Consider the following 10,214-nt stretch of genomic DNA (forward strand, 5'->3'; position numbering starts at 1 on the left):
ATTCCAAAAGGCTGACTCGTGGCCTTGATGCTGATTATTAATGGTCTGCTCAGGCTTCGCTGCCCATCGTAAGACAGACCACAGCACCTTGTCACCCGTCTGGGCTCCGGGCGGCCAGTTAATCATTACTCAAGTCAGGCTCAATCAGACTGGCTGGAATTTCTCTTGCATTACCAGTCCCCCATTAAGGATACTAGGTGGTTCCAAGGTCAAAGGAGGTTTGGGTTGGACTTTCTTAACCCTGGTTGCTCTGTCATCCCTCATCAAGGGCAGAAGCCTCCCTCCTTGGAGCCCATGTCCTCTCTGCCTTCATCCTTTTAAAAGACAGGTTTCCCAGTTCTTGAGAACATTCTCAAGATTGGTATTGGGCTGTAAGGACTTCTTTCCCCTTTTTAAATTGAGGAGTAACTTAAGTAGAGCAAAGTATACAAAATCCCGAGTAGACGCGATGAATATTACTCATGTATACACCTGTGTAACCACCACCAGATCAAGACAGAGAACATTCTCAGCAAGGCTCCGAGCCGGAGGGGAAATGTTCTACCTCTCCCAGGCTAGTCCAAACCCCTCATCTCTGGAAACCTTCCCAGGCAACCCCAGACCTGCAAGGCTCTCTGCCCTCAGCTCCTATAAAACCTCTGGCACCCAACACTCGGAGTTTCCTCACTGACTTTTACCTTTAGATTGCACCTGCCCTTAACTAGACTGTAAGCTTCTCTTCAACTTCTGTCACCCTCAGGTACTCCGCACAGTGACCTCACCGTTAATGAGGATAATGACAATTCCAGCTGAGAAACAAAGACTCCACAACCGCCCTCCAAGCAATTAAAGCAAAACCTAATGTCCATGAACCACAACTCATTAGTCCCATAAAACACAAATACACAAGACCCTGTAAGTTTGTCATGCACCACTGACGGCGCCGAACTCCCTGAAGTCCTAGGAGAGAGCCTGGCTAAGGAAAGGTGTTGCCCAAGTCCGCAGCAAACACAACAGGTTGGATCATGCAGACACCAGGCCTCCTACCCCAGGCCACTAGGACTATGTCCCTGTGGGTTTCCAATCAGAACCACTCGGCCATGCTGGCAAATAGGAAAGCCAAAAAAAAAAAAAAAAAAAAAAAAAACTAGCAGCCAGGGACAAGTAGCCCATGGGAATCCTTCAGTGGCCTACACATAGCCCCAAACCATCTTTGGGTTTCTGCTGTCTGCCCCCCTTAATGCTAAGGTTCTCTCTCTAACTCCGGGTCACTCCCTCTCCCACATTCTCCAGGCTGGAAGGACAACTTTTCAAGAACTCTCCTAAGCAGGGGAGGGGCAGAAGTGGAGGCAGGTGTGGGGATGAGGTGGCCACGGTGGGCAGGGGAGAAAGAAGACTGTGTGTGTAATCTCATTTTATCAGGGTAAAGTCTAATTCCTAACATGAATATACAGTTTTACAGGATACACTTAATCAAACAGAAAACAATAGAGGCAGGCAGGAAATGGAGTTACTTGTTAAATGGTGTATACTCTGCACTTTCTAAACCTTTTTGATGGCCTTCATCATTTTCTAGAGATAGGCTTCTCAACCCACTCCTCCCAGACAGAAGACATCCCCACATTAAACATGATGACTTATCCACAGCCACTCCCCCGCACCTTTGGCTGGCAGAATCCCAGGGGCAAGGTGTGTTTCAAAGGAAAAGCCAGGCATCTCAGAGCAGAGCTGGGACCACATTCAGGGTGTCAGCCCATCTCAGATCAAAGGTAAGCCTGCTCCACGCAGGCAACCACAAGTGTTTTTATGAAATGGTGCTCTGCCCATCTGCAGTGGCTTTGATCTCAGGAGGGATTTACAAACGTTAATTAAGCCTTACTGCCACCCCTGTGAAGAAGCAAAGTATACCACAGGCACCCAGGTAAACTGAGGCACCACTGACTAGCTCAAAGGGCCACCCAGTGAGCTGGGCTATACCTGAGTCCAGCCCTATCCCATGGCTCTCACCCTGCAGGCAGGCCATGGAGTCCCTACCCTCTTTCCTGGCGGTGGCCAGGCCATCCAGACTGGCCTTAAGGTTTAAGGAGCCATACCTCCATCTCTCACTCACAGAAAAGCTCCGCACAGACAGATCTCTAAAGTCAGGGTCTCACCTTAGGCCTGTGTTGCCTGTTCCCCAGAGCCCAGGCTGGCTGGCAGACAGAAGCTCTAGGCCACTCCTGACTCATGCAACACTAAGGATTACCAAGCACTCGGTAAGCGCTAGGTTCTGTGGGAGAAAAAGACTCATTCCTTTCTCCGAGCAGCTCCAACAGAGCCTTTGAAAACCCAACCCTGGGGAGCAGCCAAGGAGTGAACTATTGAGAATCAGCACGAGGTAAAGGAGCTGGGAGTCCCATGATAGCCTCAGCAACTGCGTTCTGGGCTTCCTAAGTACTGTTAAAGACAGAGGAGCCCCTACCCACCAACCACACCACGAGTATACCCCAAGGGTCCCAGCTCTGCCCCAGTTCACCCAACCCAGAACTCAAATGAACCCTGGTTATAGAAGAACATAGCACTCACATTTCTAGATAGGCACATCATCATGCCTGTAAAATGAATGAATGAACCAACGAATGATTGAATGAATGACCTAATCTCTTTCATCATGCTGATTTTAAAAGAGGCCTAGAAAAGTTAAGAGGCACCTCAGTTAAGAGGCAAAAGCAGTGCCAGATCTCAGGTCAAGATGCCAGACTTCCGACCTGGATTTGGAGGCTGGATCTGCCAATGGACACTGGCCACCTGGGGCCCTCAAGAGCTCACCCAGCCACCCCCAAAGGCCAGCCATTCTTCAAACCTTTCAGACCATTACATGCAGTGAAACACGGGAAGCAGAGCCCACACAGCTATCCCCGAGACCCAGCTTTAAACAGCAAATTCTTGTGGGATGCGGAGGTAGGGGTGTCTTTCTGACTTCTGACAGCCACAAGTCACAACAGGCTCGCCCTAGGTTCAGTCAGTCATGTGAACGCTCTTTCAAAGATGGCTCTGCTGGCTGGACCACACAGTATGTAGGTGTCTCAAGTCCAGGCCTCCCAGAGGCTGAGTAGAGTGGCTTAAATTACAGCAAAATGGAGCTCCTAGCTTTGAGCCTCTGTGTCTCCAAAGGCTGCAGGGGTACCACGACCCAGCCCCATTCCCATCACCTTTTCCCAAGATGGAGACGTCACAGGATGTATTCCTTTAGTCGTGCAACTGGTTAAGATTTTAACAGCTGTCCACTGTAAAACTTTGTGCCTGTTTCACCTAGTAACCCAAGACTAACAATTCAACCGAGGACTTAGAAACTGAAAAATGTAAATGGTGCACGTAGATTCCCGGGCCAAACATTCTCCCATATGCAAAATGGGGATGAAGACCTGGGTCAGCGCCCATCTGTGGTCTGACCTCAGTGCCCCCGGCCACAGCAGCTGGCAAAACCAGCCCCAGACCTGTGGGAGGGGGGTGTGCTCCAGCTCCAGACCTGGCCGTCCTCCAATGTGGCAGGACAATTCCCTTTGTGGGGGCTTTGTCTATTACTGATGCTAAATTCTTACACAGCAGCGCCTTTTCTCATTTCTTTTTTTGTTCTATCTTCAACAAAACATTTTGGGTGAGTAACCAGCTGTCTTAGTTTCCGATTGGCAGGTTAATCACTTCCTATTGGCTGATCTGGAGAACTTTTCTCCCCCTTGGAAATGGCACATTCCTGTCTTTGTGGCTTCTCTGTTTACACACATTTTGCTACCTAATGTCAACACTTGCTAATGAATAAATATATCACTCCACTCACCGAAAATGAGGTCCTGGCCTGGCAGAATGACTGCTTAAATCCTGAGAACAGATTTATCCCAGTGTCTCTGCAGGAAACCCAAGGGAACATGGCCTTTCTTTTCTACGGTTTTTGGAGGTTTCTGGGAACATTTACCCCTGCTGGTCTTTATCCCTGGGGCTAAGGTCACTGTTCTCTCTCTTTTAAGGAAAACCTCCAAATTTGAAGAATATGGAAGGACAAACAAAAACAGGTCAGAGGTGGCCCCTTGGAAAACTAACTTCATAAAATAATTCTGGATTCTTTAAGCCAAAACCCAGTCAAGTTACAGTCTTTAGGAAAACAAAGCTTGGTAATTCTAGTTAATGTTTGTTACAAATACAGAGAGCTGGGTATCTCCTCATTAATAACCATTTATCTGGTGTTTTGTAAATCGAAAGCAAAATATCACATGCTTTGCGGGCCACTTATTAGACCGGCACCAGGCAAGCAGGAACGCCTTCCCAACTTGAGGGAGCTGGTAGAGTCCCAGGAGGACTGGCTGCAGAGTATGGGCTTCGGTTACACATTCATTAAAGTATTTAATTTATGACAACGCCCCAGCAAAACTTTTAATTAGTGAGGAGAAAGGCCCAACAGCCAAAATGCAGAAGGCGGAAGGACTTGCAGAATTCCAGGAGCTAAATGGTGCCCAACTCTTCACTTTTCCTTCTCCCAGAACCTTGGCAAAATAAAAATGTCCCAAGTATTAATGTTTTTTCAGGCACCAGTATACAAGAGCAAAAACCAAGGTTACACACGGCCTGTACTTGTAGCAAACAGATCTATCTCCTACTGTAAGAAGGAGCTCCAGGAATTGAGGTTTGTCCTTGTTGTCACCCCGAAGTTCATTTTGCTGACCCTGTCCCCAGCACTGTGATGTCCAGGGATGGACTCCTGTGCTACTGCCGGCCAGAAGTTGAATGCAGACAACCACAACAGGGCTGGTGCCAGTCTCAAATGGGCTTCTGCCCTGGCTCCATGCCAGTCAGTGACAAAGCAACAGACAGGCAGAGCTGTGCTCAAAACTTTGACGGCCCCTATGGAGAATACTGAGAAAACCCCGGGAGAGGACTGACTTGCAGGTGACTGGGGCAGGGGGAACCTATCCTCCTTTCACTGCCTATACTTCTGAAACGTTCCAGTGTCTACTCCAGACCAAAGCCTTCTTTGAACCTTTTTAAACCGCCTTCCCATCTATCTAATCACGCTTTCCATTATTGCCGTTGATGCTCCTGGCACTCACGAAGTCTCCAAGTTTTCCCCATCAACCAGTCCTATTTGGTTCCCAAGACACTTCTCTCTGGACTAAAGCTTCCACGTATCAAAGCTGAGCCCACCGGCTACAGAGCGCAAATACAGGAAAAAGGAACAAAATGTAAAGCATATCAAGGGAACATCGTTGCAAAAACACAAAACAAAAACCCAGTCACAACAGAAAAATTCACCAAACTTCCAACAGAGGAAACCTAGAACCAACGTGAAGTGAAGCAAGCCCAGCACCTCTCCAAGCCTTTGCCTACACACAAAAAGCCAGGTTCTAGAGGCTCTATTTCTAACTTAAGATAGGAAGGATATTTTAAAAATCATCTACTCACCAGTTGGTTTGAGAAAATCCATCGGGTATCTGGAGTAAGGAGGGGGGGGAGACTCTGAAATTAAAAAACCAAGAGAAAATAAAGGCCCAGCCATGAGAAGAGAGATAGAAACTTATGATAACAGAAGCATTCTTTTAGCCCAACTGTTTGTCTTAGCTGTGGGGGTTGGAGGCAGGGCCGCGAGGCGGTGATTGCCTTGATATTTAGCTGTCAGATAAACAAAAGAGGCCGCCTGGCGCCAGCCTCGGCGCTCCGCTCCTCCACGTCTGCGGCCGCCGCCGCCGCGCTCGGCTGGCCCGGCTGGAAACCACCGGCTCAGCCGGAGCCGCGCACTTCACAGTTCACAGGCGGGGGGCGACCATACCCCCTCCCCGTTCTCGGACTCCAGACCCAGCTCCCAGCAACCTCGGTTCCCCGCCCTGGCCCGCCCCCCAGGGGTGCAATTCACCTCCGCCCCCGCCGGTCCGCTGGGCACCCGCGCGAGGGACACGGGGCTCCCCATTCCCAGCGCACTCGGGAGATGCAGCCCAAGAGTGCTGGTGAACTTGGGGGATCTGCGGTCGCCCGGGGTGAACCCTCACATCACACTCCGTGTACAGAGACATACAGAAAAGGAAGGAATGGAGAAAGCTGACAGGATAAAAGGGAAGAAGTTTCAGGGTCTCAGCCGAGAAGCCCTGGCCCCAGCGCAGTAAGGGGCGACAACGTCACCGAGGCGCAGGGCCCCACTAATCTATAGACTTATCTGTGCGGAAGGAAGGAAAAAGTAGGGGACACCCAACTTCTCCTGGCTGTTTGTTCCTCTGCACCCTGGGGCTGGCAGAGTTGAAAGGAGACAGATACCCAGTTCGGCCTTCCATCCAACTCTCTTTGCCCCAAAACTCCAAAGCTGCGCGGCCACGACAGTATCTGGGCCACTTGTGTTCGACGCGATTCTCCTTATTTACTGAAGGAGTAAATACGGAGACCTTCCAGCCTTTTTATAGCATGCTTCTCCCAGCCTTCCTTGGCGGGCCTGGACCAAATCCAACTCGGTCACACACCTCAACGCCTTTCCGGGTGCGGGGAGGCGTGACCCCCCCATCTCCCTCTGCACCCCCTTGTTGATCCGGAAATGAAGGCGTCTAATTTTTAACCGCAAACTGTGTGCAGGAGCAGTGCCCATAGACCCCTTCGGGGCAACACAGGAGAAATCCTGGAAGGGAACCCCCAGGGAATGCCCTTTGAGTTTCTCCGTGTCCCTTCTCTACTTTCGGCCCCCAGTCTCCTCCCAGGAGGGGATACACACTCCCCCTGGAGGGATGGCTGCACAAACGCACTGCCCTAAGGGCTTTTCTTCCAGCACTGCCGCGCCGGAAAATGTTGGGGGTAAGGGGACAACTTCTCACCTAGTTCGCAGAGTCGGCTAAGGTGATGGGGGTTGCAGCACACCAGCTCGGGGTTGATCTTCCCGTAAGATTCACAGCAACACAGCCTCTTGACTTCCGAGGAATGCCTGAGATCCGGCCACCTGAACACTTTGCACAGCAGGAGGGGGAGCGAGTAGGACGAGGGCGGCTGCGCAGGCTGCGCGCTGGCGGGCGCCCCCGGGCCCAGCCTGCAGTCCAGGCGGCCGGGCAGCAGGAGGCACGCGGTGCGCGTCCCGCCGCGGGACTCCACGGCCTGGAGCAGCAGCTCCAGCTGCCGCTCCTTCAGTTTCTTGAGCACCGAGTGCGTGAGCGCCTTCAGATCCGCTTCGGCGCCCCCGGCCGCGCCGGCGCCCGCGGCTGGCGGGTGGGGATGGTGGTGACCTTTGGCACCTCGCACCGCCTTGCCCAGGCAGCATCCAGCCCTGCCCGGGCCGCCGCCACCGGCCCCATGCGCTCGGCTGTCCGTCGCCCCTTCTCCCCGCAGCTCGCCGCCTCCTCCACCTCCCCCCGCGCCCTCCTCCTCGTCCTCGCCGCCGGGCGCACGGCTCCTCCAGAGACGCCGGACGAGCGCAGATCGTTTGGTCCTGAACATGCGGGGCGAGGAGGCGAGGAGAAAAGTCGTTTGGCGGCTAAGGAGCGAACATGACCTCCGCACACCATGAAGAAGTCGGGCGCCGAGTTGGGGCAGCAGGCGCAGGCGACAGCAGCAGCAGCAGGGGCCCGGGCAGGAGCGGCGGCGGCCCGAGGGGCGCTCCGTGGCATGCGCCAGTCTCCCGGAGGCCGGGGCGCGCGCGGGGGCCCGGGGGCGCCCGCCGGGGATCGGGGGCCTGCGCTCCGGCTGCCCCACCCCGCGCGGCCCGCGCCCTGCGCGGCTCTCCGGCCCCGGCGCGCCCCGGAGGAACCCGGCCGCCGCTTCCCTGGGGACGGCCGAGCCTGCCCCCGTCGGCGCCTCCCCAAAAAGAGGCCCCCCCCGCAGTGGCTCCCGAATGTCGGGCTCGCCAGCCTCGGCTTCCTACATGGAAGGTCCGCGGGGGCAAAAAAGCGAAAGGCGTTCGGCTGGGCTGCTGGAAGAAGGAAAAAGCCTCTTTCCCCCTTGCTAAGCAACTTAATTTGGGGGTGGGGAGAAGCAGGCAATTAAAAAAAAAAAAGCAAGCACGCAATTTATTTTTTTTCTCTATATCCTTAGTAACCGGATCTCCTCGAATTCCGTGCACACGAAGACTCAGGGGAGGGGGCCGAGTGGACTTCACCCCGCATGAGATGTCTGGCGATATAACAAGGCTCTCGCAAAACCTAACAACCAAATATGCAAAGCCCCAAATGAAAAACACCACCTCCTCGAACCTCTGAGGTCTGGGGGCGTCCGACTGGAGCTGGGGTTTAAAAAAAGAAAATGTTTACAAAGTATAACAAGATGTTTGAGGGGTGGAAAAATGTATCCACGAGTTACATCCCCCCCTTTTTTCCTTGCAAAGCCCCGCTGGTCTTCCTCTCCTTCTGCCAAAAAAAAAAAAAAAATCGTGTATTTTTTTAATCCACAGCAAGCTTTGGCTAGACCGCTTCAATCCTGCGCATCTGGGTGGTTTAGGGGAGTCTCTGGTCTTTCCTCCTGCGCTCCTGGGGGCCCAGGTCCTCGGCGGGGACTTCCTCGAGGCTGGCGGGGGCGCAGGGGCAGAAGATGCTGCGGCGGCGGCTGAGCCCGGCGGGGCTGACAGCGCGGGGGAGGGCGGCGCGGCGGCGGCGGCGGCGGAGGGCCCCAGGCGGGTCGCGCGTTCTCGCCCCCCCTGGGCACAAGCTGCTTGCTAGTGCGGGGGCCGCCGGTGTCCCTTCCCCTGGCCGCGGCTGCCCGCCGAGGGTCCCCGCATGGGCTGCTCGCCTGGCCCCAGCAGCGGCGGCAGGAGGCCCCGGTGTCCTCTCGGCGCCTCCTCCTCCGAGACTCTCCTCGTCGCGCCCGGGAGCCTCCATGTCCCCGGTCCGCCCTCTCCTGGCGTTTTCAGTCCTTCGCTGCTGCCAGGGTGGCCGCCGCGCCGCACTCTGGGGCTCAGGGGCCGGGCGTTCGGCGGCTCGGCGGCGGCGGACTGGCTCTGTCTCGGGCAGCTCTCTCCCGCGCGGCGAGCGGACCGAGCACGGCGCCCGGCTGGCTCGGCTGGCGCGGCTCGGGGACAAGATCTTCAGTGCGCCGAGCGCCAGCGCCCAGGCTCGCTTCGCCTCCCCAGCGCCTCCCGCCCCACCCCCTTCCCCTCCTCTTCCCTCCCCTCCCTCGCCCCAGCCGCCGCCGGGCCGCTGCCCCCGCCCCCCCCCCTCCGGCCCTCTGCTCGGCTGGTTCCACTGCGCAGTGGCGCGCCCGGCTCCGGCCTCGTCACGTGGCCGTCTAGACACCCTGTCGCTTTAAAAAAAAAAAAAAAGCGATTGTGTTTCGCAAACAACAGATCGGGTTTCTAAAAGCTATTTCTCCCCCCAACCCCCCGCCACCGCCACCCCCTCCCGGGGCTGTAGATGGGGTACCGACGGAGGGGAGAGAGAGGTGGGGGGCAGAGAAGCTCCCAGAATCGATTGAGCCCCGGCCGGAGCCATGGAGAAATTGGAAAAGCAGGGAGCACCGAGCGGGCTTCGCTGCGAGTTTTGGAGCTGAGCGAGCCGGTCGGTGGCCCGATTTCGACCCGGCTGGGCTTCGCGGTGGCCATCTCGCGCGCGCTCGCTCTAGCGCTTCATTCATTGGTTTTGTTTTAAAGGCCCTGGCGGCGGATCCCTTGGCCGCGCCGGAGGGCAAGGGGAGGAGAGCGCTGTCTCGGTTTAAAAGACATTTATACGGGACTGGACCGAGGCCCCGGGAAGTGTGCGCTGAGGGGAACAGCCGCCGAGGGCGGGGAGGCGGCGTGAATATGACCTCAGCGGCGGCCGCGCGCTCCCTCCCGCCCTCTCCGCTCCGGGCTCCGGTTTCTAGGACTGCCTGGAGAAGTGTGTCTTGTGCACAGCTCTGGAATGCATTTGGCCGGCTGACGAGCTGCGAGGGGCAGCCTCCTGGCGGGAGAAGGGGAGCGGGAGGCGGGGGCTCGCCTGCGCGCCGCCCGCAGGTTTCCTCCTGGGCCCGGAAGACCTCCGCCACCAGCCACCCTGCCTCCTGGCGCGGGAAGGTTACCCAGCGAGCAGACCTGCCTAGGGCATTTATTTGCATGCAGGGCCTGTTTCTGGGCCTCGCAGCTTTCAAGGTGCTTAGGGTCAGAGAGTTTATACCTTGACCCCAGGTCCCGAAGAAACATATACTCAAGCTGGCGAGTTACTGCATAGAAACGGGCATGGCATTGCTAGGGCATGAACGCATATACAGCGTGAAAGCTGATGGCTCTGAGAAATGTAATTATTTAAATACACACACATCAGTATTGATGAGGC

At 55.5% G+C, this 10,214-nt stretch overlaps 1 protein-coding gene across 3 annotated transcripts in view; it reads right to left on the reverse strand.

The window, feature by feature from the left end:
• The window catches only part of SMAD7 (SMAD family member 7), a 30,789-nt gene extending 22,871 nt beyond the window's left edge, over window positions 1-7,918 (reverse strand). For 2 of the 3 annotated variants that reach the window (XM_009192700.2, XM_003914365.3), the window contains exons 1-2: window positions 6,801-7,918; window positions 5,413-5,466 (exon numbers count right to left, since the gene is read on the reverse strand). In XM_009192700.2, coding sequence (XP_009190964.1) covers window positions 5,413-5,466; window positions 6,801-7,413 — 667 coding nt within the window. In that variant the 5' untranslated portion in view covers window positions 7,414-7,918. The other variant, XM_009192701.4, reaches the window with a different exon arrangement.
• Between the last annotated feature and the right edge of the window lie 2,296 nt (window positions 7,919-10,214).

This window comes from Papio anubis, chromosome 19, assembly GCF_008728515.1.
Source record: "Papio anubis isolate 15944 chromosome 19, Panubis1.0, whole genome shotgun sequence".
NCBI lineage: Eukaryota > Metazoa > Chordata > Mammalia > Primates > Cercopithecidae > Papio > Papio anubis.